This window comes from Osmerus eperlanus, chromosome 9, assembly GCF_963692335.1.
Source record: "Osmerus eperlanus chromosome 9, fOsmEpe2.1, whole genome shotgun sequence".
NCBI lineage: Eukaryota > Metazoa > Chordata > Actinopteri > Osmeriformes > Osmeridae > Osmerus > Osmerus eperlanus.
This window is the reverse complement of record NC_085026.1, coordinates 9,301,073-9,327,723: the sequence shown is the minus strand read 5'-3', so window position 1 is coordinate 9,327,723 and position 26,651 is coordinate 9,301,073. Positions and strand designations below refer to the sequence as shown.

General features: G+C 44.2%; 5 protein-coding genes across 6 annotated transcripts in view; 2 read left to right on the top strand and 3 right to left on the bottom strand.

Annotated features, from left to right (window-relative positions):
• Positions 1–316: 316 nt before the first annotated feature.
• Positions 317–11,568, bottom strand: maco1b (macoilin 1b). Its single transcript, XM_062468729.1, has 11 exons — positions 11,288–11,568; positions 9,820–9,961; positions 9,016–9,142; positions 8,032–8,155; positions 7,205–7,383; positions 6,333–6,939; positions 5,178–5,336; positions 3,596–3,778; positions 3,156–3,276; positions 2,754–2,928; positions 317–2,630 (listed from the first exon to the last, which is right to left on the bottom strand). Exons 1-11 carry the CDS (start codon positions 11,365–11,367, stop codon positions 2,428–2,430), a joined length of 2,100 nt encoding a protein of 699 aa, XP_062324713.1. The 5' UTR covers positions 11,368–11,568; the 3' UTR covers positions 317–2,427.
• A 686-nt stretch (positions 11,569–12,254) lies between these two features.
• Positions 12,255–15,887, top strand: rhd (Rh blood group, D antigen). 2 transcript variants are annotated; one of them, XM_062469705.1, is made up of 10 exons: positions 12,255–12,435; positions 12,977–13,163; positions 13,290–13,440; positions 13,571–13,718; positions 13,918–14,090; positions 14,313–14,450; positions 14,713–14,840; positions 14,990–15,069; positions 15,201–15,274; positions 15,412–15,887. In XM_062469705.1, the coding sequence occupies exons 1-10, from the start codon at positions 12,297–12,299 to the stop codon at positions 15,436–15,438; spliced, it is 1,245 nt and encodes a 414-aa protein (XP_062325689.1). In that variant the 5' UTR covers positions 12,255–12,296; the 3' UTR covers positions 15,439–15,887. The 2 variants fall into 2 exon arrangements, 1 of the variants encoding a protein (XP_062325689.1); XR_009931378.1 differs by having other exon boundaries at positions 14,990–15,274.
• tmem50a (transmembrane protein 50A) lies at positions 15,560–18,995 on the bottom strand. The gene is made up of 7 exons (XM_062469706.1): positions 18,809–18,995; positions 18,007–18,110; positions 17,675–17,787; positions 17,506–17,573; positions 17,056–17,148; positions 16,544–16,604; positions 15,560–16,338 (listed from the first exon to the last, which is right to left on the bottom strand). The coding sequence occupies exons 2-7, from the start codon at positions 18,106–18,108 to the stop codon at positions 16,293–16,295; spliced, it is 483 nt and encodes a 160-aa protein (XP_062325690.1). The 5' UTR covers positions 18,109–18,110; positions 18,809–18,995; the 3' UTR covers positions 15,560–16,292.
• A 580-nt stretch (positions 18,996–19,575) lies between these two features.
• mgst3b (microsomal glutathione S-transferase 3b) overlaps positions 19,576–26,651 on the bottom strand; it is a 167,322-nt gene continuing 160,246 nt past the window's right edge. The window contains exons 2-5 of the mRNA XM_062468743.1: positions 20,858–20,988; positions 20,543–20,665; positions 20,187–20,259; positions 19,576–19,839 (exon numbers count right to left, since the gene is read on the bottom strand). Coding sequence (XP_062324727.1) covers positions 19,739–19,839; positions 20,187–20,259; positions 20,543–20,665; positions 20,858–20,983 — 423 coding nt within the window. The 5' untranslated portion in view covers positions 20,984–20,988 and the 3' untranslated portion in view covers positions 19,576–19,738. The remainder of the gene's footprint in view (positions 19,840–20,186; positions 20,260–20,542; positions 20,666–20,857; positions 20,989–26,651) is intronic.
• rsrp1 (arginine/serine-rich protein 1) lies at positions 21,402–24,902 on the top strand. The gene is made up of 5 exons (XM_062468739.1): positions 21,402–21,590; positions 21,995–22,559; positions 22,689–22,825; positions 24,322–24,402; positions 24,548–24,902. The coding sequence occupies exons 2-5, from the start codon at positions 22,004–22,006 to the stop codon at positions 24,716–24,718; spliced, it is 945 nt and encodes a 314-aa protein (XP_062324723.1). The 5' UTR covers positions 21,402–21,590; positions 21,995–22,003; the 3' UTR covers positions 24,719–24,902.

The following is a 26,651-nucleotide window of genomic DNA, read 5'->3' as shown; positions in this document are numbered from 1 at the left end:
TGAAACACGTATCCTTGTCATTTTAGTCATTTAGCAGACGCTCTTATCCCTTGTACACCACCTGTTCCAAAATAAGCATGACCATTACAAGGAATAGAATAATTTGAAATCGTGAAAGTGCTACACATCAAGATTGAGCAGATGGCTGAAACCCTTAACAAGTTCTGCCCTGCCATCTAGTGGAGGAGAACTCAATGCACTACTATAGAAAGACCAGACAGAAAATCAGTGACTTCAATAAGAGATGTGTGACCTTTTGGAACAGTGCCTAAGAGGTGAAATTGAATAAACCACTCCGACAGAATTTGCCAGAACCTTTTTTTTTTTTATTTATTAATTTTTTATTCCTTGTAAACCTCACAGAGCGAGAGCGCAGCCGAGGTCAGACCTGGGGAGGAACAGAGCAGTGACTGCGGGCATTGAAAACAAACAAATGAAATGTTTCTCTATACTTTCAACTTGAGCCAACTGACCACCAAACTATAACTGTCACAATTTCAGTAGCCAATGACATAGCAATCTCTGCACAAAAAAAACCTTTTCCATGTACAGTAGGTCAAACCACACACACAAAATGACCATTTCAGATGACGGCAAAACCACGTCAGACTTGAGCTAGTTTCCCTGCAGGAAACAACAACAATACCAAAGAGGAGAAAGGGGAAATCAGCAGTTTTTAACACCAACGTCCCAGACAGTTGCAAATACTGTAACATTCACAAAAAGAAAACATGTCATATCCTACTTCCTTACTTCAAACTACGTAAACAGTCTACTACAAACAGGTGGCCGTGGGGTCTTCTGCTCTATTACTGTAATTATATCACAGGTCATCTGACCAACAAATCGGCCAATGTATTTGGAGTACATTCTTGGTACATATCTGAAGAAAATGTGTATTTCTTTCTTGGCACATGGTTGAATCTTCAACAACATTTGGGGTAAGCAATTTCAATGGAATTTGCTTTTCCTCTGCATTTCTAGAGCCTCATTTCCTTGTATACATGTATACATTGCACACAAAAATCCATCTTTTCCCTTTCAAACAACTTGTGTTTTTTTTACTGAACAGTTACTCAACAGTTTTGGACAGAAGAGGGGCCAGTAGCTAAACCAACAGGAGAGAGGAGTGAGGTTAACAGCAGAGAGAGCAGTGTTGCTTTAAGCTGCAGGGCAGTGGCCATGCTGAGGCCTGTGTGCAGTAGACTGGGTGGTGACTGATGTCAGGTTGACATACAGCAAAAAGTAGGCTGATGGTCACTCGATTGCTATGCTAGAAAGTACAGTAGCTCAACATCTGATGTGCTGAAGAGTCAGCCAGAAGTGATACTTAACTAATACTAGTCCACTTTCAATTTCAGATTGAGATGGATTTATATGGTGGCTGAATGGTATCAACTCAAGTCTTCTCTAGCATGGCCAAATAATGGCATCAAATTAAACAGGGGCAGGGCAATGGGTTGGGGGCATCTTCTTAATAATCCACCAATGAGGTCCTGTCTCAAGGCACTGTGATCATGACAATAGGTGTGAGACTACACAGGAAGGCATGTCATACATTAACTTCTCCATGATGCCATCTTTAAATCCTATTGGACAGGATCCAGATAAATACAACCAACGGGGCTTTTGAGTTGAGGGGCTGCTAAGATTTGTATTTAATACGTTTTTATCTCATGTTGTTTTCCAGCTTGCTGAGGCAGCAATGATCCCAAGGCTGAAAAACGGAGACCACACAATCCACTCATTATTAACCGATTATCAAAAAGAAGAAGCCCAGTTGCGTGTGTCAGAGACACACGCAACTGGGCTTTTTGAAAAGTAGCATGAACACAGCAGGGCTTAAGAGTCTGTGCCAACTTTGCACTACATTCTTCTGAGTGGCATAGAGAAACTCGGAGACCACCTCGGAGCTAAAAGAGGGAAAAAAAATGAGAGATGCGCTAGCCATCCAGCTTTCGACGGAGAGATGACAGTTCCTGCCAACCGATGAATCTCAATTCCAACGTGAAGAAAAAGCCAATGGGAAACTAACCCCAAAAAATGAGCCATTCCCCAAGACCAGGTAGTGGTAAGGGAGGGGGGGACAACAACATGTTGTTGCCTTAGGGATAAGATGCATGCCCAATTCTGTATTCTGTGAGGTTTCACTAGACACTTACGAGAGAAAAAAGAAACTGCGATTTCCTAGTTGACATGTATGTCCCTTTTTTTTTGTCTTTTGTTTTCACTACAACAAATACAGTCACACGATACAACATCCTTCTGACCTGGCAGGGAGAGAAAAAAAAAAAGTTGACAGACATGCTGAGCAGGTCTGGACGAGGTGGACTTGGAGAGGAAAAAGGGAAGAAAAAAATCATAATAATAAAGAATTGGGTGGAGCGGATCAATGGATGGAGGAGAAAGGAGGAGGAGGAGGAGCGTTCACTTTTTGAGGGGCTGGTAGACCGAGGCGTTGGGGTCCAGGCCGGAGGGGCTGGTGTCCATGAACTTGGAGGAGTAATGAGGGGCCACAGGGGTCATGCTGCTCGTGTCCCCAGTGTAGGAGATGCTGGGCATGACTGCCATCACCTCGGCTATCTTCTGCTTCAGATCTTTGATCTCCTGGTCTTTCTGCAAGATCTGACCTGGAGTAACAAGCACATACGGTGTAAGGAAAGACGATGTATAATATATGAGGTATAAGCCCGGAGGTTTCAACATTTGAATGATGATTGTGGCGCGGGAGCACGACAAAAGGTGGAGCTGACCTTGTGCGATCTCCAACTGGCGCTTGGCATCGCCCAGTGCTGAGAACAGGTCCAGCTTGATCCTGGTCTCGGCGCTGAGGCTGTTCTCCAGGTGCTGGGTCTTATCCTGCATGGCCGACAGGGCCGCCATGAGCACCTCGGTGCCCTTCTCGTTCTCCTTATACTTGTGAAGCTCCTGGAGAGATAGAGGACAGGTCAGTGACTGGACTGAGCACTGGTTATACAAAATATCCCCCTACAAACACAGACTGCTGTAAGGGTGATATTGCTACAGTTCAAGTTGACCTTTAAAAAGGGAGGGGTGGGAGAGGGGTGTTCCAAAACCCCCCATGGAGATGAATGTGACTGGCAATGCTATGCTGAGAGAGGTACAGCTGCAGGTGCACACGCTCCAAACCTCACCTGCACTTTCATCTCCAGGTCTCGGATCTGGTCCTCTTTGAGCTTGATGTCCATGGTCAGCTTCTTGCACTCCGCCTCCAGCTCAGAGACGCGTCTCCTCAGTGTGTCTGTGCACTCTCCTCTGCACCGTGGAGGGAGAGCGAGGGAACGGAGGAGGGAGGGGGAGAGCAATCAAATCGATGCCAAGAAAAAGGCGTAACACAACCACAAATTAGACCGTGGTGATATCTATTTATACGTCTTTTATGGAACGTTCAAATCAATACAGTCAACCAAAACACATGTTCATTAGCACAGGACAGGAATCAACAGGGTGTCCAGACAGACGGTTCTTCTCAAAAATCCTCTGCTGACTCTGAACACGACATAACAAAGGGCCTCTGCATGCAGAAACATGTCAGCGCCTGCGTGCGTGGGTGAGTGTGCGTGTGTGTGTGTACCTGGACGCGGCAGCGAGCGCCACCGCCCGGGCTGCCGTGGCCTCCTCCAGCTTCTTGCGCTTCTTGTCGTCGGCGAGCTGCTTCTCGGCGGCGGCGCGCGCCTCCTGCTCGGCCTTCAGCCTCTTCTCCAGCTGGCCCACCGACTGCCGGTCCTTCTGCTTGGCCTGCACGGCACTGTGGAGCCTGGACAGCAGCCACGCACCACGCACAGTCATGTTAGCACAAGCATGTTAGCCAGCAGGGGGAAAACCACCTTAAACCAACGACGGTGTTGTGTTTGTGCGCGTTCTTAGTGTCTGCAAATGTGTCAAGACGGTTTGCTCGAGTTTGGAACCAATAGTTCTTTTGGGCGTGTGTGCGTGTCTCGCAGAAAGTAAGGGGAAGTGAACCGGCCAGCATCATAAAATGAGTATGAACACATTTGTGAGGGGAAACAGGCATTCGATGAAAGAAGTGGCCGATAGTCAAGATGACAGTTGGAATATGAACCAAAATCAGTTTAAGTCCACTCATATACTTTGCAATAAAACATTGAGCACTGCCTTCACCCAAGCCCTGCAACACAACGTGTCATTCAGTCACCCACGTGAGGAGACAAGAATCACCTGTTGGTTTTGGCTTGTTGCCAAACCAGCCTTGTAATAACATTAGCTGAGTACTAGGCCTCAGCAGCGGCTGGGTTTGCATATACATGGGTGTTGCCCTGCAACCTACATCATTAGCCTGAGCTGTGAAAACACCACACGCCAAACAGGGAGTGACCGACTGCGACCGTGTGATGCTGAATTGGGCCAATTAAAATGATAATGACAGGGCGTAGTTAAGTCTGGACCGCTGTCTGTCAAAACTGAGAAACGGGTGCTCCCAACCTCCAGAGCACAAACCTACAGGAGAATTGACACCCAACCTGACTCACCTCCTTCCAGCACAGCTGGCCCCAATGGGTACGTGGAACAAATGAGTTACCCAAATGCAACTCATGTAATACTATCGATGCTGTAAGGGCTCTTGGCAGACTGCATGTGTTGTGTGTTCTGTGTTCCTGGTGTGTTGTGTGTTCCGGGTGTGTTGTGTGTTCCGGGCGGCTCATAGCAGACTGCGTGTGTTGTGTGTTCTGTGTTCCTGGTGTGTTCTGTGTTCCGGGTGTGTTCTGTGTTCCTGGTGTGTTGTGTGTTCCGGGTGTGTTGTGTGTTCCGGGTGTGTTGTGTGTTCCGGGTGTGTTGTGTGTTCCGGGTGTGTTGTGTGTTCCGGGCGGCTCATAGCAGACTGCGTGTGTTGTGTGTTGTGTGTTCCTGGTGTGTTCTGTGTTCCGGGTGTGTTGTGTGTTCCGGGTGTGTTGTGTGTTCCGGGTGTGTTGTGTGTTCCGGGTGTGTTGTGTGTTCCGGGTGTGTTGTGTGTTCCGGGCGGCTCATAGCAGACTGCGTGTGTTGTGTGTTCTGTGTTCCGGGTGTGTTCTGTGTTCCGGGTGTGTTGTGTGTTCCGGGTGTGTTGTGTGTTCCGGGTGTGTTGTGTGTTCCGGGTGTGTTGTGTGTTCCGGGTGTGTTGTGTGTTCCGGGTGTGTTGTGTGTTCCGGGCGGCTCACTTGTTCTGCAGCAGCTCGTTCTCCTGGCGTAGCTGGCCCAACTCAGAGCGGACGGAGCGCTCGGCGCTGCCCAGGGAGCCGATCTGACTGCGAAGGTCCTGCTCCACTTGTCGGCTGGCCTGGAGGTCTGCCTTCAGCTTCTTCACGTCCTGCTCCAGCCTGGTGGGGGGGGGAGATATGCGAGCACAGAGGAGAGTAGTGTTTAGTGAAAGGTCTGGCTACTCTCATTGTGATTGGTTGATGGGACTAAAACAAAGCAGCTAGCTCAAAGTGCCACTATTCACGGAGAACTGGATGTCGCACGTTAGGTGGCAACAAGCGTATAAAGAAAGAGAACTGAAAATGACGGAGACGCTGATGGAAAAGGGAGAACCTTGATTGCTGGCACATAAACTAACAAACGGAATGAACTAGCCACAAATTCCACATCATCTGACTTTCAAGAGCGACCTGCCACCCCCACATGGAACACCTGCACCTGGGCCTGCACCTGGGCCTGCGCCTGGGCCTGCGCCTGGGCCTGCGCCTGGGCCTGCGCCTGGGCCTGCGCCTGGGCCTGCGCCTGGGCCTGCGCCTGGGCCTGCGCCTGGGCCTGCGCCTGGGCCTGCACCTGGGCCACAGCTTCCCTCTATACCGCACGGACGCTCCGCAACAACCTCTCCGTCCCAAGTCAGCACGGTACAGAGCACATGCATGTCCTTCTCCGAACTTCTAACACCTCCCCCGCCTGATCGTGTGACAGCGGAAAGCTTTGAACTTAACAACTACAAGCTGTGTGGCCTCTAACAGCCCGCCGGGCCATCACCCAGCATGCTCAGTGAACCGGGACAATATCCTCAATGTGACATTCAATGTCATCAATTCATGAGGGTGCTTTGTGAGGAAACATTGTCATTTTATTTTCTCTCTCAAGTCCCTCGGGTAGGAATCGGTGAAGTAAATGTGTCTTATCTGTGTAGTAAAATGGATTTGGTTAATTGCATAGGAGTTTCTGCCTGTGGGGGTCCTAAGGCTGGTAACCCTGTCCCCTAACCATACAGGCACGTTGAGGTGTGTAACTAGTGTGCACCTCCATTCTCACCATACTCGTAATTCAGGCTCGTTGGGGTGCATGGTTGAGCACGCGTGTGTGTGTGCGCGTGTGCGCTCTCTCACCGTACGAGTGCTTCCGGCTTGCTCAGCTGGTTGTTGGGGATGCAGTTGTCTGTGGGGTCCTTGTGGGCCCCTGGCACCTGGCCCTTCCCTGACGCCACCTTCTGCTTCTTCTCGTTCTTCCCCCCCGAGGAAGAGGGGGGGGGAGGGCCCGAGAAGGAGGCCACGCCGCCGTTGGTGGCGCTGTGGCCGCGCGGCGAGGAGTTCCCGGCGCCAACGGCCGCCGCCGCACTGCCGCTCACATTCTTGTAATTTTTGGAGGAGGACGAGGAGGAGGATGAAGAGGAGCAGGAGCAGGAGGAGTTCTCCTCCTTGAGCAGCAGGTTCTCCGTGCTGCCCACCAGCTCTGTGGGCAGTCTCTTGTTGTTCATATGGTTCTCCATGTACTCCATCTCCTGGAGTTTAGAGTCTACCGAGGACGGCAGGATGTTGCTGTTGCTGCTGCTGCTGCTGTTGTTGTTGTGTTGTTTTTTCGCCTCCCGGCCCTCTTTACCTTTTTCTTTGTATTCCAACTCCGGCAGCGGCGCCGGCGTCGTCTTTTTACTGGCGGGGGCGCCGTTCTGTGAGACCGGGGCCGGGTCCACCTCTGATATGCCTTTAGCAGCTGCAGCTGGAGGGGGGGGTGTGGAGAAGAGAGGGCGTCTATGATGAGTGCTATACAAGTTACCTCACATGAAACCGTGTCTTTTATTCCTTACCATTATACACACCACATGTTGCTGCAGTGAAGGTGACTGTTCCTACTCCAGAGATCTCCTCTTAGAACATTCCTTCACTAAAAACGTCCTTGTGATCAGGATCACAGGCACACGTGTAAACTGTGCCCACGTGTGTGTGTGTGTGTGTGTGTGTGCGCGCGCACGCGTGTTGCTCACCTTCCTCTGCCTCCCTCTCTTGTCTCTGAAGCATCTGTTGCTCTGGTGGCAGAGCCTGTTGCAGGAGCTGCATGTAGAACTCGTTCTCCTTCTGCACTTCCTTCTGCTTCCGAAGGCGCATCTTATAGCTGACGTAACTTTTGAAGCCGAAGCCCAGCGTTACCACGGGGTAGCCGATGCTACAGCGGCGGAGAGGGACAGGGAAGCGAGATGCAAATCAAGTCAAGTCGAGCGAATCTGCATATATTAGGCAGTAATGTTACAGAGCCGTGTCAAAATGAACTGATTCATTCAAATGAAAAGCCCAGATAAGCTGGAACGAGGAAAGGACGGAGCTGAGCAAAATAACCATGGCTGCTCAACAGGAATTTGTGCCCCTAATACTCTCCATTTTACCAAGTGAAAGCTCAATTAGCAAACATAATACTGGGCTAATATCTAAATCCTAAACCCAGGAAGAGCTCCTAAAGACGACTAGGATTATAAAAAGAGGTCTTTCTCAGGGCTATGTCAGAGTAGGACCTCACAGCCACCAAGATGGCTTTATATCCACCTTTATATCTGGCTTAAAAGACTTACCCCACCCCTGAAAGCAGTACAAGCCCAGCATGTTAAGTCTAGAATAACAGAGAGAGGTTTCACACAGCTTGGAGCGCATGAGGGGCTTTCCAGGAGTCGTGATTTATCGCAGCTAACAAACTGAAATAATATTGTTTTCTTTAAAGATAATGGGGCAGAGCAGTCTGTGGTCCTGTGGGCTGGAGCAGGCAGCCCGGCCGCACACACCGCTCCCGCTCTCTGGAGGGCAGAAAAAGAAGCTCACTCACCAGTGTGCGGCGAAGGGGCGACACAGGTCTACGTGGAAATTCTTCAGGTCTTTGAATCTGATAGCTGCCTCTATGTAGACAAACAGTATCCATAGAGACACTGTGGGGAGGCAGACGCCTCGCTCTGTGAACAGAATGTGGGGGGGGGGGGGGGGGGGGGGTTGAGAACCGGAAGTATTTCATCAGGACAACCACACACACAAAATATGATTTTTCGAAGTATCTCATCCTCCACACACACTCAAAATAGACAACGACAGCAGTGTACACACTGGTAGCCCACTTCACAAAATCGCATTAATTCATTATGTCGCCTTTTTTTTTTTTTTTTTTTTTTTACACGGCAGCCCAGTCTAGCAAAGAGGCAAAGTCTGATCTGCGGAGTCTAATAATATAAAATATGGTGGACAGAGCAAAGCCTATCCATTGTCTCCCAGTCAAAAATAACTTCCAGCGCACACTCACCACAGGGCAGACTGGTGTAGGGGACTGCCGGGGTCTCCTCTTTGGCGCTCTGCTCTGGAGTTTCAATTTCACACCCTCCGATGGTCAATGGGTTGGCCTACCGCTAAATCTGACACCTGATCCGGCCTTGCGGCATTCTGAGAAGTAAGCCATCGCTTTGTAAATGTGATAACGCACTGCATGCCAGTGTTGCGCAACTCTCAACACAGCTGCACCCCCAATGAGAAAAGCCCACCTCTGAATCATGTGACTCGTTTGACTCCTGCAGCGTAGTAGGTACCTAGGATCACTCAACATGACTACTCTGACTATGTCATTGATTGTGATCTTTGGGCAGACATGCTCGCACTAGTAAGGCTCGACGGGGCCGAGGGAGGGCCTCTCAGAAGCACATGCAGACATCTGGTTCTGACAGCTCTTTGTCAACAGTACACAGACACAAAACCCGATTCCAACACACACACACACACACACGACAGGAGTTCACTCTCAGACCTCCCGCGTATGGCATGGGCGTACCTGTATGCCAGACGTACTGAACCCACACGTAGGTACTGGCGGCGAAGAACAGCCATTGGACGGGGATGAAGAGCAGGCATATGATGTCGGAAGTAAACGCCACACACACAAAGAACACGGAGAATGCCTGTGGCGGAGAAGAGGGAAAGAGATGTGGAGGGTTAGCGGCGGATCTGCTGAGCTGCAGCCTCTCAGATGTGGGTCACATGTCAACACAGCAACGTTTTCTCCTTTTGGCTTGATGTTCGTCCCGCGTCAATATCAAACGGCACCAACAGCACACACATTAGATGATCTAAAAAGGATTAATGATTCAGGTCTCAAATTAGGAAGTGCATGTCTTAAACGGACACCAATGGTGGATGACCCCCGCACTTGTTTACAGTATTCAATCTTATTTGTAACAGTCACTGGGTCAGATATTTCCAACTGCAGTAAAACACTTCTACATATCAATGCTACTGGGTTTAAGAACAGATTCCACATATAAGCTCCTGAACCATTCCGACAATAGTACATATCTAGAGCAAGATTATGGCCTGGATGTCAAGGCTTAGAGATTAATATGGGAAACAGCAGTGCTCAGAATCCCAATAGAACCCTGGACAAGGAGATCTGTAGTGACATGTTTGAATCCCTTTCTCCTAGGCTGGATCTCCTGAAAAACACCAGCTGTAGAAAGCAGGCTTGGGATGAGAGAGAGCTGGAACCCAGATTCTGAAGCTTCTGAGACTCTGTAGACCATCTGTTTTACGTCCCACATCCATCAGGTCCAACCTGCTGGAGACGGACACACACACTCACCAGCCCCTGGTATCTGAAGGAGTCGTAGACGCTCCGGATGAACAGCCAGAAGGGCCACAGGTACTCAAACCTGAACTCGAGCACAAAGTCCGCCAGCAGCACCAAAGCCCACACCACCAAGAACTTCAGGTAGAGGAAGGTACTGGGAGGAACAGAGACACAAAGAGATGTAGGGGAACATTTTGCTTTACTGTGCAGCAACATATCAGTTGCTTTACAACCACTTAATTTCAACTCTACTTATCTCTCCTATAAAATAAGACAAATTTCACTTTAATGATATACATAGTACAAAACATTTAGTGTGTAGGGATGCTTGTATGTGTGTGTATACAGGGTGTATAGCCTACAACTTCGGTTTGGGAGATTAGACATTTATGTGCTGCAATTGCATTAAGTCTAAGCAGCTTATTCTATATAAGATGGAATTGTGCTTGTGAACATCCAGAGAAGGAGCAAACCAGGTGCATTTTTTAGAGGCAGCAACTCTGGTCACAATGTTTCCCAATCTCCTTAAAATGACGTTACAACAAACACAAAGGCATATCAAATCAATCTAAATATGGTTGATATAGAAGTATAATGATTCAATTTACAAGGAGGGATTACTTTATATTTTGACTCAATACATTAATCGCGTGTTCAGGTAACCTCTCAATATATGTGCCTAACCTTGTGTCTTACAGTCAGCGGCTGATGTGGCAATGCCAAATGACTAATCCTTACAGATAGTCATTGAACATGTACTGCCTTCTAAGAAACTCGTACTTTTTTTCACAGCGTAATTTGCTACTAACTACTTACCCAGCCGCAGGGTAAGACCTAATTAAACTAGACGAGTTATGGACTTTAGTACTACTAGGCTGTTTTATGAACTAAATTGCTTGGCATACTACACCTGGTAGCACGAACTGACAAGCTTGCTAGCGCAATGAACCATTGCAATTGGAGTGGTTTGTTGTGTTGCTGGCTACACAGTTGGCTAGCCGGTCAGTGGGAACCACCTAGCTTTTAGTACCCAACACATGGTTTCTCGACTTAACCGTCCTGTTGAAGGTGCTCAGCAGTGCTAATGGGAAGACTTGACAGTGCAATGTGGAGATAGCTAGCTACAGTGGTGCTACCAGCCTCAACATCATCCACAGGCTGTAAGGCCTGTTATTGCTAGATAACCGTCACAGCTAGCTACCATATATCATTGCCCATACCTGCTGATAGGCTACATAAGGAATGCTAACCAACTTGCTAGATGTTAGCTAGCACAAAACAATTCGTCTGTCTACATTTGAACATTGCTACAGCTAGCGGCTGTAGCTAGCAACTAACATCAATGCTACGCTTAGCTAGCTAGCAAAGTGACATTTAACCGTTTGCTGGAGAGTGTGACCAGACCACTTAATCGGATACTATTGCTAGACATGCAAAAACACATAATGGTCGTGATAGTCTATCGTCTGTCTTAATTTACCTGCCGTATATACCCTCGGTGATTCGATTCCGTTTTAACGGCCGTCGGAGTTTGCTGCAGTCCGCATTGCGCCGCTTCATCCTCCTCCCCTTCGCTTTGGCTTCAGAATTACTACTGTAATCTTATCCAGTTTTCTTGCGTGAATTGACAAAGACAACAAATGAAGTCCTTGTAATAGATATCACTGTTATTATTTTTTCGTCTGAAAACAAAGAAATAAATAAAGGACTATCTTCAAGAACCTCCTCTTTTCTTTAGCGCAGGCTCAATAAGCCGCGCTATAATTTACGCAGGTCAAATTGAGAGACAGACTGTAGATCCAATCAATCTACTTGCCAAATCTTTTCATTTTGACGGATGTAAAGATGAACCATTTATATTCCTCTTTGCTCTGTCATTTAATTTATGTCCACCAAAGGAGAAAGAGAAGAGAGACGAGCAACAACTGCTGCCCTGAGCAACAAACCATTCGACCAATTACATCCGTTGAGGACAAATCAGGCAGTGCTGGTTGACCTATCAGCGACATAAGGGCGGACTCTTTCCTAAATTGCTTGATGCTCTGCCAACGTTAAATTCGTTATATGCCCATGATTGGGTTGCCTGTCATTACATTGTCCCTCTGTCTCACAATAAAATACACGAACACAATATTTAATTCCGCTCACCTGATTTGATAATTGTCTGCATACACTAAGTTTTTGCTTAGCCTAGACATCTTGGTAAAATATATTTACTCTAGCTGTCATCTCATAATGTTATTGTTTTTAAAGAAATTAAAACTTCAGAAACGTAGAGTATGGCACCCATGAAATCTGGAGACAGACCCTGCAGTGTTTTGTCCTACTACTACACTGAGAGACAACTAGCCTGTTATGTGACCACTATTATGAGACCCTTATTCCTTAGACCTACCTCCGAGCGATCATATCGATCAACTTGAAATTCTTTTTGAGCCAACGTCCGATCAGTATTTTACAAGTACGCAGGTTTTACGCAGTAGTAAACTATGGCTCCTCAGTACGCACCAAGTCTACGCTCTCGACTATTTCCTCTGCTCATATGCTTGCAGACGAGTTTCATTGTAATATTCCTTTTTTGTGTAAAGTATGACCACCACATATCGGATGATAAGTTACTTTACGCGGGTGAGTTGATGTTTTTGGAACATTATTGCAGGTGAGGTTAATAGGTAATTCGATCCAGGGCAAGAGTTAAGTAGGCCTATGTTTTGTCTTTAAAGATTTTGATACAGTATGTTTCTAACATGGTTTGTATTGATGTTGTTTGTAAATTTGAACACTCGGAAAATATCACTTGCTTTTTTTACAAAAAAACATTACAGACATAATTTATGTTATGGGTGGAAAATAATGTGATTTTTACATTTTATACATGTAACCAAAATGGGCAGTTTTGGAAAGTTAGAGAGAATGATAGAGAGAGAAAGAGAGAATGAGAGAGAAACAGAGCAAAAGAGAGACCAACACCCTATCAAAGAGAATGGGGAGGGGTGTGTTTGGCAATGATAAGCACACAGTTAGGTCAGCTTTAACTCTTGGATGGGTGTAGTCTCTCACAAATATATCTTCCAACGGCTTAGCTTCACTGCAGAGAAACACAACTCATGAAAAATTCTCAATACAAAACTGAATATGATTGGCCATCCTGTGTTTCTTTTCTGCACAGAGTTTCAGGATGTCAATGTGATGGTGGTTCTTGGGTTTGGCTTCCTAGCCACATTCTTGTCAAGGTACAGCTTCAGTGGCTCTGGTTTCAACCTCTTGGTGGCAGCCATGGCGGTCCAGTGGGCACTCATCTTAAATGGATTAGAATCTTGGTATCACAGAGGACAGATAATAATAAACCTCAGAAGGTATCTGATCTGATGAATCACTGAGATTGATTTAGTCAATTTATTCAGCTGTTTTTGGGCCTGAAATTTGAAACTTTATAGAAACTGGGTTGAATGTTTAAATCCCATTTACTTTGTTTGAGTCAGCCTGGTGATTGCTGAGATGTGTGCAGCATCAGCCCTCATTTCCATTGGTGCTGTACTTGGGAAAACCAACCCTGTCCATCTTCTCCTCATCGCCCTTATTGAGGTCTCAGGGTTTGTGCTGAATGGCTGGATCCTCCAGACCTACCTGAGGGTAAGCCCCAACATTACCACCCCGACACTGATGGTTATAGGAAAGAGGAGAGTACATAATGTGGACTGACAGATTCATTAGTAACTATTTGATGTTTGTCATTTTATGCAGTCGTGCTGTCATCCTACAGGTGAAGCCTCTGTATTGTACCATGCTGCTTCACATCTTTGGTGCTTTCTTTGGACTGATGATGTCATGGGTCCTCTACAGTGAGGATTCAGAGCAACAACACGAGAAAGAGAAAATCCATCGCAGGACAGGACTGTTCTCCTTGCTTGGTAAGTATTCTGTTTGTTTCTTGGAGTCAAGTGTCACCAAACATGCAGGAAAGCCACAATAAGCTAGGAACTAATGTAGCTAGGCCAATGCAGAATATGTAACACCTGACACTTTAAAATACCGTACTGATTCCCTGTATGGCATGACTATGTATCAAGGCCCTCAATGTGATTGGTGATGTCTGATGTTGTTTCCCAGGGACTCTGTTCTTGTGGATGTTCTGGCCCAGTTTCAACTCGGTCCTGGTAGATCCCAATGACCATCAGAGGAAGTTGACAGCAGTCTACAGTACCTACCTAGCCCTGTCCGTTAGTGCTGTGACCGCTGCTGGGGTTTCAGTTCTTTCCAGCCCCACAGGGAAATTCAACTTGGTAACTATACCCTGAAGTCATAGTCATTTATGAATATGTCTCGTGGACAAAATACATCGTTATGTGTCAGATATGAAACATGTTGATAAGATGCCCTTTGCCTGTGGTGTTCCCACACATTAATGACAATTTGGTTACTATACCACAGTGGACTCTTTTCAAACCAAAGCTGACTCACTGTCATGTTTGTGTAGTAGGCATGTTTCTCTGCTCCACTTTCAGGTACACGTCCAGAGCTCATCTCTTGCTGGTGGGGTAGCTGTTGGGGTTTCCATGTCAGCTGTCCGTGAGCCGTGGGTAGCCATGACGATTGGATTGGCTGCTGCAATGATATCGACATTAGGATTGAGATACATTCGGGTACTTCTAAATATCAAATTAGTGTGCCAAAATGTTTTGTCACACTAATTTGTTTTGTCCTGAAGAGCTGTCCTCCTGTAGCTTTAAGAACTAATCTCAGTTGTAACTGATGCACCTGTCTAACCAGCTAATTCGACTAATTTGCACAAAGTTCGGGTTGGTGCAAAACTTAAAAAACAATTACACCTCTAGGAATAGTTCTAAAGTTGTCTCGGTTCTATGACCCATTGTTTAACATATCTAGTTGATTTGTGTCCAACAGCCCCACCTGCTGTCTGCTTTTAAATGCCACGATACCTGTGGTGTCCTCAGTGTCCATGGGCTGCCAGGCATCTTGGGATGGCTGGCACATCTACTCCTTCAGCTTGCTGACTCTGATGACCTCACAACGTACGTTAGTTCACATTTACCAGACATGGCTGTAGTTTCTGTGTTGCCTGATGCAAAGTGTGTAGGCACACTGACAATATGACACCATGTATGGATTCACAGAGTAACATTTGCTCATGTCTGATTTGTTTCTAAAAACATTTTTCCAGGGCTATTCGTTGTGCAGTGTTTAACATTTGCACTCTTAATGTCACGCTGAGTCTCAGTATGGCACTGGGGGTCATAGCAGGTAAGTCTGCATCACAAGATGGTTCCTCTTACTGGACATTTAACTGTGCCTCCATCACATTGCTACTGTTGGTCCATGCTTATGTTACTGTGGTAACAAATACAATTCACAAACTGTATTTTAATCTTAAGGAATGCTTTTGAAGTGGAATTTTTGGAGGCCACCCCAAGAAAAAAAGTTTTTTGACGACCAGGCCTTCTGGGAGGTAAATTGAACACTATCATGGTGTTAGTACATAAAACGACCAATATATAAAGTTGTTCTTCATCGGCACTAATGAGTCATTTGGATCAAAGCGTGTGCAGTTAAAGTTAACAAATGCAATATCATTATTATGTTCAGTTTCCCCACCTTGCAGTGCACAAGTGAGAAGTTTATGGAGAAAGACATGGATATTTGGAAAGGAATGATTGAAGGTCCAACATAATGTATGTTGTGTGTCATGTGAGTTAAGCCAAGAACATGATGGGAGAGCAGTGAATAAAGACACTTTGATTATCTGTACATGTTTTGTTTAATGCATGTTTCAGTTTGATAAAGTGACCTCATAGTTTGGTTATTACACAGGTAAATGCATAACATGCACTGCAGTCAGTTAAATATTTGCTGTGAAACTTTCTTCTTAGTCACAGACATAGTCCTTAGACATCGTCTCTTGCTCTCATTTCAGTAGCATGACTTTTCATCCATAAGCATTCCATTTATTAAACCTGGTATGAATGCAATTAGGCCTGTCCTCCCAAGAAAAAAAAACACAAATCGCCATCATATATTTTTTTACAATCTTTTAAGTAAATGTAAAAGTACAAAACACAGTATTGACAGCTAAACCATTGGTATTTGCAGAGATGGTTGTACCTCAACGATTCACGCTTTCCCCAACATTGAGTACACAATTTATCAGAACAAGGAATACAATATATTCAAACATATTAGGATAGTTTCACCTTGTTTTAAAGACGTAAATTACTGTAACTAAATGGCTTACTAATTGTGCCGTGAACAGACTGTCCTGTGATTAACCCATATTCCAAGGATCTGTAGATCCAAAGTCTATATCAAAATGTTTTCCTTTGTACAGCAAGAAGCAAACTACTTTTACATTAAACATGTTAATTGAAGAGATCAATATAAAATGTTATGCTTGAAATTGAGAAAGGTAGTGTTTTTTGTTTTGTTTTTTTAAAGATTGGTGCTAAAACCGAAATACAGGGGTTCATCCACTATTGCCACAGGTCCTCAGTGCGGCCAAACTTGAAGACCAAGCCCCTGGAGGAGAGAGTGGGCACATCATTTAAAATGATCATGAGAGTTGTTTAAGAATAACCTCACTTGAAGGTAACTACTCTCCGACCTGTGCACTCTTAAATAAACATATATCAAAAATGTATTACTCGCAGTAGAAAACTGTTCATATCTAGACTTTAATTAGACCATGTGGACTAAGCGAGCTCCCAAGTAAAAATTTACTTACCCAAAGAATATGAAAGCATTTTGGAAAAAAACTGCTATTCCAGGATACACCACATCCTTGTCTGTTGAGAAATAAAGAACATGATGGGTACACCACTACATATGACAGATGGGATTATACCAAACACAATGCCTCTAGGTATGTGGCATTGGCCTTCATCAACTGAGTCTGCTTGTGTGCTTATGATCAACAGAACATTACATCAAAGTCTATTAAATGGTTCCAAAAAGATGGCTTTGTGTAAATAAGTTTAAAGGAGTAGTTGCGTCGACCAGCAGCATTATTTCCTTCTGATTCCTCCCACACCGGGCACTCAGGTGCTCTGGCACGATGACTGCAACTACATCCTCTGTAAATACCGTTTTTATACCAGCTACGCCACCGAAAAGATAGCTGGCACGGTGGGTGGTATTGATACTGAGGAGTGACTAACTCAATTCAATTTGGTAACATGAACTCTGTGAGGCTTATATTGAAATGTACAGAACAATGCACATGGTTGTAAGACTTACGGGGTACAACAAAGCCTCCAAAAAGAATCCACATAGAGGCAATGAGCGAGCCGAATGCCAGCATGAAGCCAATGAAGAGCCACACTCGAGCGCCTGCACACATGATGGAGGAGGGGGTTAGGATCTGGAGCACTGCGGTGTGTCACACGTATACAAAGTAAACCGTATCTGGCATCCCAAAATCCAATTCAAGAGAAAATTTGGTTGACCAGGTTAGCAGTGGAAAGATCAAAACTATTTGGACTGCATGCATTTGCTAGTTGTGCAACAAACCGCACAGCTGTGTAGACCTTTTTTTATAAACAATAATAGCAAGTGACTGTCAAATAACATGGACCTACCTACATTCTGGTTAGGACCATGAAGGTACTGGAGAGTGATAGGAGGAAGAGTTTAAAATAATACTTGTCTATACTGTGCAGAAAATTGTGTGGTAGATCCCGTACAAACCTGTCTGTCCCATGCAGCCTTCGCTGTAGCTGTCTCCTCGTACCTGGCCATTTGACACGGCATTGATCCTAAATTCACAAGAAACCAAAGTTACCCATCAAACATGGGCATGGTCCATTACACAAAATTGCTGAGTAAGCTGTGGGACCAAGAACAATGTGGGACTTACATGAGAAAAGCCACAGTAGCAATGACACCACATGTGTGGTAGGCATGATGAAATACTGCCTCATCTGGATATTTCACAGCTGCATCAATGATGATCCACCATCCAGTGAAAAACTACAAAAAGAACACACGATGAGTGTTATGAGTTATGCTACAACTGTTATGTGAGTTTGATAGTATTATTAGTGTTTGTTGTTAGATTTGAATGTTTTACATACTTGTGGAAGCTATTCTGTATTGTATAAAGTTGCTTAAAAACTTAACACGTCTCTGATCATGACCCTAGAAAAGTTCCTGTCAATATAACTCACTTTGTTTAGTCATATTACTTACCAAGACTCCAGCTGCTATAGATGCTATGGTATTTCTTCTCTCCCCCCAGTCAACATTGCACTCACAGTCTCCACACCGGATGCTGTCTAAAAATCCTGACATGACTTTGAAGACCATAAAGAAAAAAAAAATATATTTTTTTTTTGGACAGTTACAAATTAAACAACCGGTGGCAGTTCTGTGCATCAGAAACTTGATTGTCGTTTGAAATGGATGATTCGTCGGACACGACATTTTGACGCTTGACTACGCATCCGAGACATCGTGATGACCATTTACGTTACCTACTAATACCACTTAAATTTTTTGGGATGTGTTAGGTGAATGTCTCCAACACATCTAGGTTATGTAAAATAACACTGATCTCTGAAGATTTTCTCGCCAATGCCAAATGGTTAATTTACATGGTTAGCCATGTCATGGTGCGCAGTAAGGAAATGCAGCTCTGATGCTCTCAAACTAAATCCTTTGCCCACAGAAATAGCATGTAATCGCATACAGTAGCAACGTTAATGTAACGTCACGTTCAGTTTCCAAATTGACCTAAAATCTATTATAATAATTATATGACGGTTAATTAGCGCTCTATCCAACTTTGTTCAGGCCTTGTGTGTTTATTATAGCATCCTGGCTATTGTTCGTAGCTGTTAGGCAGCAATAACAAGCATTTCCTTGAAGGCTTCTTCTTTCATATTCCGTTTAATGTGAGACAAATACACGCTAACAACAATAGCCGCATTCACCATAGAATGTAAAAAAACATAATTTAATATGGTAACTCGTCATTTGTAGACATAAATACCTTATTTTTTTGTTTTTTGAAGTGGACCCCCCAGACGCAGCTAGATTCTTAGCTTCCGTCAAAGCGCTCACACACAAGCATGCGCACTAGATTCCACGCTTTTTTAATAGTCCGTATTGAACAGCTACAAGCCTAACTATCAACTAACTAACTAATAGTTAAGGCCACAAACACGTATTTTATACAGTAGCCTATTTTATAATCATGGGGTCATGAATGCTATCATGATGAATAGACTCGGATATAAATCTGTTGTTATTGTTATAACAAATAACATTTTGTGATTGTTGTGTGAAGTCACATTCACAGTCCTTTTTACGTCTTATGAACTGAGTGTTTTATTTTATTTCAAGAGGACAGTACAAGGTGAATCCATTGTTATTTCATTGTCTCTTTGACATTGTGAGAACTTCCATAGATCAACATACAGTATGTTGAGGTCTGTTCTATTCTCATCTGATTCCATATTGAAATGACCACACACATAAGCAATCTCCATGTTATCATTTCCCCGGGCCTCCTGCAGCAACTTCATCGGGCCGTCATTCATAGGGTAATTTGCATGGATGGTGAACCTCATTTAAATAACTATTATATATTCTTTATGATACCAATGTTATCGTTAATTAATGTGACCCTCTCCTGGAATTCAAGTGAAAATGTCAACAATTTAGCAGTGACTTAACAGCCTTTAATGTAGCCTACATATTTCCGAGAACATACCGAATAGTTTGCCCAAATTACGTAGGCTATACCGCTGCAACACATTCTGTCGAAAGTTTGTACATTTTTATTGAAGTATTGGTTACATGGAACAACATCAAAATAGCTAAACATTTATGAAAAATTGAACAATCGATATAAAAGTGGTGATCGGAATGAAAGGTACAAGCCATTACAGAAGTATATACTGGTATGGTGGTATCCACCCTAAATGACTCCCAGCAACTGCAAAGCCACTGAAATTGTAAGAATGATGACTCCAAATAACCCAATATATCCATAGACGCCTTGCATCCTCTTGACTGGGTCTGTAAAACAAAGAAGCATTTCACATTGTCATAACCTAACAATATGCACACACCAAGCATTACCTGACAAAATTGTCAACAATCAAATACAACTGTTGTTTGAGCTTCAAAACCTCTTATCACCTTTATTGCTACTGCCCTTTGTCCCTTTTTAACTGAATGATAGAACACAACTAGGTGAAGAGTAATAAAATGGTGTGTGTGGAGAAATAACCTTTTAAAAGCCACACATCTGTGGAGACGTAAATTCACTACAAATGCAAAGATTAACATTGCATCAACCCCTGATCGTCTGTAAAACTTGCTGCAATACAAAAATATTGGAATAGTTCCAATGTTTATCTCACCTCCGGTGTAGTAGCCCCATGCATAAGAGAACCTGCTAGTCACCCAGATGGCCCCAAGCACAGCCGCTGAGGTCTGGGAAGAGAAGAAGGGAAATTAACAATGTACAAATAAGAGAGAACAGGTTTTTTTGGTCTAAATGAGATGCTGCTGATTCATTGTGACTAAGGAATACAGAAGGAAAGACATAACTGCCAATAGTACACCAGATCACCACAACTCACATAATTGGCTGCATTTCCATAATGCTGGCATGTTATACAAGATAAATCATAAATCGTTGTTGCATTCCTTGAATAGGAAAATCGTGCACTAAAAACTTATATTAGATTATTAGTGGACACGGATGCATACATACTGGGTAGACAAGTGAGGCAATAGTCTGGAACACAAGCCACTGTGGGTACACCTCTAGTGTGTTTTGATGGGCCCTCTGAATACAATTGAACACTGGATCCTTGTCACTGTACATCGTAGGGTACTGTCAGGTGGAGAAAAAACACAAATGTCAGTTTGTTGGTTAAAATACAAAAAACTCAATAATGACAACACGCTTCATTTCATTCGGCCGAGTCGTTTTTCTTTCAGAACAAACTCCAATGAACTGTCTGCAACAATAATGCAACATGCATTTTGCAGAGTCATAGTTGTGTACTAAGGAGTTATGCTTTACCTTGACATCGTACTTCTTTCTGGCGCCCCCAACCTTAATCCCGAGATAACACAACATTATCCAGCTATACAAGTATGTAAGGATAACATATCCAAAACTGGAAGGCAATAACTCCAAAATCTCCATTGCATGGATCTTAACCCACAAACAATTTAGATTGCGCAGAAGACCTGTTTATAGGTAGCTGCCAACTCTATGGTAGCTGCTCAGTCAGTGATAGGCAACTCGAAGGGGAGTTAACGTTGTATATAAATGACTTCACGATATTACCCGTTGCGTAGTGGGTATATCGGCCAAAGCCTCGTCTTGTACAAAGTTCTTATACTGTTATTTCCCAATTTGCCCCAATAAACATAATAAACAACCAGCTAATATCGTTGTTATAGATGGTGTTTGCTTTTGTTAACGAACGAGGGCGTTCAAGGAATAGATTTGTTCACATTGTAGGACGTGCTCAAGACCTGCAAACATGCGCAACAGTAAACCCCGTGATCTAGTTTAATGTGGAAATTTCCAGTCTTCTGATGACGCATGCGCTTGGCAAACCCCACACTGGCCATTCGAAAGAACGCAGCTTGGAGATATACGACATAACAAAGGCAACGGACAATATTCGAAGTTTTAGTAAATTACTATCTACGTAAATTTCGACAATTCACTTTAAACAGTGAGAATAACGTAAAATTAGTAAGATTCTCGTCAACATAACAGAACTGAGCCGTGGATTAACAAGGTATGTGGTTGTAAACTAAATGCAAACGTCGTCGTTACGTTAGCTAGCTCTAGCTAGGCTAGCTTTAGTGGTCTTGTCGGTATTCGTCTACTGCAAGGATCCCAAATATTGGTTTTAATTGTATACTTTGTTTCTCAAGTTTGGTCTGTTGTAGAGTTGGATAACATTATCTAGTCAACTCTTAAAAAAAATAAAATAAACGTTTTTGCCTGTCCCTGATAAAACTGTTGGTTGGGGGAGGGGACCCGCAGTATTATGCAATACCAGCCATGGCCATGGGCTGGCCTAAATTCAGGCCTATTGAACGAGGTTTACAGTTACGCAACCCACTCGTCTGCTATTTAATCATTTTCTGACCGTGATTGATAATAATGTCTGTTATTAAACATAAATGCCTTCCACAGGTGATCAGTATGAGGAAAGACTCTCACACCAAGATGACTGCAGTCCGACTAAGTGAAGGGATCAGTCTCGTCTTCGACCAGGAAACGCTCTCTAACTCAGCCTCTCCCCCCTTGTCCACACGCTCCCGTTCCAGAAGTAGTCATGGCAGCAGTAAACATTCCTCCGGTTCCGGTAGCCGGGCCCATAGAAGAGAGGCTTGTACAGGCCGTCGTCACAGGTCCTCCTCCAGCACTTCCTCGTCAAGCAGTAGCCCCCGCCCCAGGTCCCGTTCTCACCCTCGCTGCCACAGAGCCGCCTCTCGTTCCCGTTGCTCCCACCCTCGCAGGCACAGGCGTAGCCACCACTCTTCTCCACAACGCAAAAGGGCGCACTCCCGCTCATCCAGCCCCTCATCCCCCCCCCGTCGCAGCAGCCACCGCTCTCGCCCCAGGTCCTCAGCCGGGAGGACAGCTGACCACAGGAAGCCCATGGGTAGTTTCAGGGCCAAGTCCTCCAAATCCACCAAGACCAACAGGAGCCACTCCAGATCTCCAGGACGCTTGACCGTTAGACTAAACTTGGATGGTAAGACTTGGCAAAAATGCTGTGCATCAATACCCATGTTAAATTGGTAATGTCACATTAGTAACTGTACTGCTTATTTATTCTAACTCAAGTAAAAAATACAAATTATTCTTATGTTCCTCATTATAGGAAAGACGGATGACATTTGGATTGCGAATACCAAGCCAGGCGCTGAGGAGAGCCCCAGACTGACCACACCAGAACCACAGCCCAATTCAGATGGGTGGGTCACACTAGAGCCAGCCTTCCAGAAGAGTCCAACACAGGTGGGTGTCCAGAGAGATCAACATGCAACATCTGTGGTCAGCATTGAGTCCAGAACTGTCATGTTTTACTTTGTCTGACACAGGGAAGTAATGGCTTAACAGGATTGCCTAGTTTCCTTCCCTGATGGAGGTGTATTTCACTGGAAAAATAAGGATAATGCCCTCTTTGTACTTGTAAGGAATTCAATGGTTTTACTAACAAAACCCAGTATCATCATTTGACACAATTGTGGTGAACTAAAAAAAAAAATCTTTCTACTGTAACCTCACTAATATTTTGAAAGCAGCTCATGCACTACACACCTTAAGGACAGAACTATCCCAACAACAAAGGTAACCTCTTACATTTCAGCTAACAAGACATTATAATATCTGTATTATTGACTCAAATCAACATGAACCAACCACAAACATACACAGTGTCTACGTTTGTCTTTTGCTGTAGGATTCCTCTCATTCTGTGCTGTCTGAATTGTTTTCCTGTTAACCTCGCCATCCTGGGGGAAACACACATGCTCTGTTTGTATTTATCCCTTGTTCCTGTAGATCACATGACAGTGGGCTCCACTCCTGGCCCCCCCTCGGATTAGGAGAATAAGAGGGCAGTCATGTGACTTGGGGTGACACCAATGCGTTTGCGTGAAAGGTTATACAATCTGGTGAATCTTGCCGTGCTCACAATGCCTATACAGGTCCAGTCATAGCCATGTGTCAAAGAATGGACTGTTTTGCCCGTTCACGGGACTCTACCTTCTCACAGAATTTGTCTTGCAATTCAATTCATGCATTAATGCTCTGTTCTATTATACACTCTACTTTAACAAGTGGAATTCAGATTAAATCCACAACGCTACAACAATCCACTCAATATAACGATTTTCATCCACCAGTACACCTAGTGTTGTTAGCACACCACACACACACACATAGTGTTTGTAGATACTCTGAAATGTGTGTTTGCTTACAGCTGAAATGGGTACGTTGTTATTTAGCAGAGCCCTCCTCCCCTATCGCTGAAGACGCGCAGGCGTTTGGACTGCGTTATAGTGACTATTCCTGACGAGATCTAAAAAAGAAGAACTCTTCCCTGTCTCCGTATGCCAAAGATAAGTTGGTACACAAGTTGTGTGCTGGATGGGCTTGTGGAAAGCACGTCGTCATCATGCTACTCAGAGAAGGGGTCTTTTTTTTCCTTGCTATCTGGTTTCCATTTTGGTTTTTATTTTGTTTGGTCCCAGTTCTACACTTCTATGAATCTCTTAATGGCCTCTAGAGGTCATTGAGGCAGACAATGCATGGGGAGCTGCAGTTTGTTAAAGCCATGTAAAATGAGTGACAGCTTATGCTTCTACAGAATAATGTATTTACAGTATGTTGGATTTATTACAATAGTCAGTACTAAAAAAATAAGAACTTGGAATGTTGTCTGCAATCTGCTGCTGTTCATCTGTCTGGGAACCCGTTCTAAATGAGTGTCTTTGTGTTCTCTGTAACAGAACAGTGACCTGGAGCCTGAGGATGATGGCCCAAGCCCCAAGATGTCACCTACTCGAAAGGGGATCTCATTCAGCATCAATGTAAGTTTTCCACAAATACAAATATCTTATAATCTTATTTTTTTGTATCCACATTTGAAAACACTAAGGACAAGGTTAGCTATGTACTATTGTTTTTGTTTTTTTTAAACCAATAAGCTAACATTTTTGTTTCCTGTTCTTCCAGAACGCAGTGGCCAAGCCCACAATGATTGCCACCAGTGCAGAGAGTAAGGTAATCCACAGAGTGGAGAGCTACAGCAGCAGGGCACCATACGGTCACTGGATGCCTGTCAAGAGAGTCCCCCAAACCTCTCTGTCCCGCTCCTCCAAACATTCCCTTGCCACCTCACACTAGTGTGGCACAGACCCTGTAAATATCACTGTAAAATAATGTACATAGCAAGGGGGGGATTTGAAGCCATGTGTATCATGGTAGATACATTTCACTTTATATTAGAAAAGTATGAAGAACCGAAGATGTAATCCAGGTGTTTTTTTGTGCTATGTGGCATAGGTATTCAATAAAGATTTGAAATGAATTAGAGTTGTCTCTTTTCAATCAATCATAAGCAATGCTCCTCTCCAGGATGGTAAGTAATATATACGTTGCTGATTATCGATGCGACCCGCAGTACAGTTTATGACCACCTGGTGGTAGGCTTGTGTCACAGGAAAAACTACATAAAACCTAAAAAAGTCCCATTGAGTACATGGATTTCAAATGAAAAAATATTAATGAGGAATTCTCTTCAGAGTGTTAATAGTAGCTTGTGTGGCATCACGAGAGGACGTGTGGTAGTGTGGCGCTATGTTTCTGTGAGTGGCTACCATAACACAAGATGGCTGACGGGAGAACTACGCTTCCCAGAATGCACCACACCGACAGGTGCAAATGCCTCAGTCCTCTGAGGCGGGAGCTCAGGTGGAGGAGGGAGAGAGGACAAAAGGCTGGACACGCACACCAAGCAAGAGAGAGTGTACCTGGCACAAATAGGTCGATGCCAGAAGAGCTTTAAGTTGAGGATACCATTGGTAGGATCCAATGCGAGGAGCAACTTTTTGTGTTCAAAGTAATTTTATGTTTTGCTTCCTGACCTACATTTCTTTTGTTGGTGAACAAACTCTGATCTGTCCGGTTTTGACGCACTGCCCTACACCCCACACCGTGGTCTAGCCTCTCATGATACCACACTAGCTATAATTACATTTAGTCATTTAGCAGATGCTCTTATCCAGAGCGACTTACAGTAAGTACAGGGACATTCTCCCCAAGGCAAGTAGGGTGAACGCAACGTCATTTGGCACGGCCGGGAATCAAACCAACAACCTTCTGATTAATAGCCCGACTCCCTAACCGCTCAGCCATCTGACCCTTAATGGGTGATATTTCAACACTTATCCTGACAATGTTCAAAAGAGATTGAGTAAAAAGATACACTTACTGAAAGTAAGTCTGTGATATTTATCATAAAATTGCCCCTTGTTTTGCTGCATCCAAAGAAAAGGTTTCACATGGTATGTCCGAACCACCTCCTCAACCGGATAACTAGGCCACTTCATGGTTATGAAACTGATCACCAACTTACTACACATCATCCAGGAGTCTTCGTTATTTATTAACCTGACAATGTTCAAAAGAGATTGAGTAAAAAGATAGTGCTTTTTACTGCTCTTTGGCAAGTGCACTAAAAAACACCTTTGTTCAGAGATAGTGTCAAGTGTCAGCACATGACTGCAGCTTTGAACATGTTGCTTCTTGAATTACCTCATATAGCCCAAGATCCCATTAAGGTTCATTTGCCTGGCTAGCAGTCTGTAAATTCAGATGAAACCCAGGAAGCATATTATTTTGACAGACCTGTCACATATTAATTTATGTGGGTCGTGAATAGGCAAATTGTGTTTGAATTTGGCTCTGATATTGAATGTGAATATGGCTTTGATATTGTCTGACTGCAGCTTGTTTCCTGTTCATCTCGAGCCTCTCATCCTAACATCCCGTGTGATTTGGTTACAAGACATCAGTGTGTAGGTCTCTACATCAGGATCCTTCTGGCAATGACAGTCTTGACACATTAGAAAAAACCCTGGACTGTTTATAGCAGTGAATAACAGATTCTATTGTATGTGAGGGACAGAACGCCTTTTGACACGAGCTTGAGAAAAATGCAACTAGTCTTCCCTTGGAGGCAAACTTTATTTGATGTTAAGTTCTCCCCCCCCACCCACCCACCCAATGCCTCAAATACCAAGTGGCTATTTAGGATTGTCGATTCCCACCCCTAATA

Coding starts and splice junctions, on each gene's coding strand:
- tmem50a (XM_062469706.1), bottom strand. CDS start 18,108: ATGTCAGGATTTTTAGACAGCATCCGGTGTGGAGACTGTGAGTGCAAT. Junction 17,788..18,006: donor CTATAGCAGCTGGAGTCTTG/GTAAGTAATATG, acceptor TTCTTTTTGTAG/TTTTTCACTGGATGGTGGAT. Junction 17,149..17,505: donor AGGCTGCATGGGACAGACAG/GTTTGTACGGGA, acceptor TCATGTGTGCAG/GCGCTCGAGTGTGGCTCTTC.
- rsrp1 (XM_062468739.1), top strand. CDS start 22,004: ATGAGGAAAGACTCTCACACCAAGATGACTGCAGTCCGACTAAGTGAA. Junction 22,560..22,688: donor CGTTAGACTAAACTTGGATG/GTAAGACTTGGC, acceptor TCCTCATTATAG/GAAAGACGGATGACATTTGG. Junction 22,826..24,321: donor TCCAGAAGAGTCCAACACAG/GTGGGTGTCCAG, acceptor TCTCTGTAACAG/AACAGTGACCTGGAGCCTGA.
- rhd (XM_062469705.1), top strand. CDS start 12,297: ATGGCTCCTCAGTACGCACCAAGTCTACGCTCTCGACTATTTCCTCTG. Junction 12,436..12,976: donor TGATAAGTTACTTTACGCGG/GTGAGTTGATGT, acceptor TTTTCTGCACAG/AGTTTCAGGATGTCAATGTG. Junction 15,275..15,411: donor ACGACCAGGCCTTCTGGGAG/GTAAATTGAACA, acceptor TATTATGTTCAG/TTTCCCCACCTTGCAGTGCA.
- maco1b (XM_062468729.1), bottom strand. CDS start 11,367: ATGAAGCGGCGCAATGCGGACTGCAGCAAACTCCGACGGCCGTTAAAA. Junction 6,940..7,204: donor AGAGAGGGAGGCAGAGGAAG/GTGAGCAACACG, acceptor CCCCCCCTCCAG/CTGCAGCTGCTAAAGGCATA. Junction 3,277..3,595: donor GCGCTCGCTGCCGCGTCCAG/GTACACACACAC, acceptor TCCACGGTGCAG/AGGAGAGTGCACAGACACAC.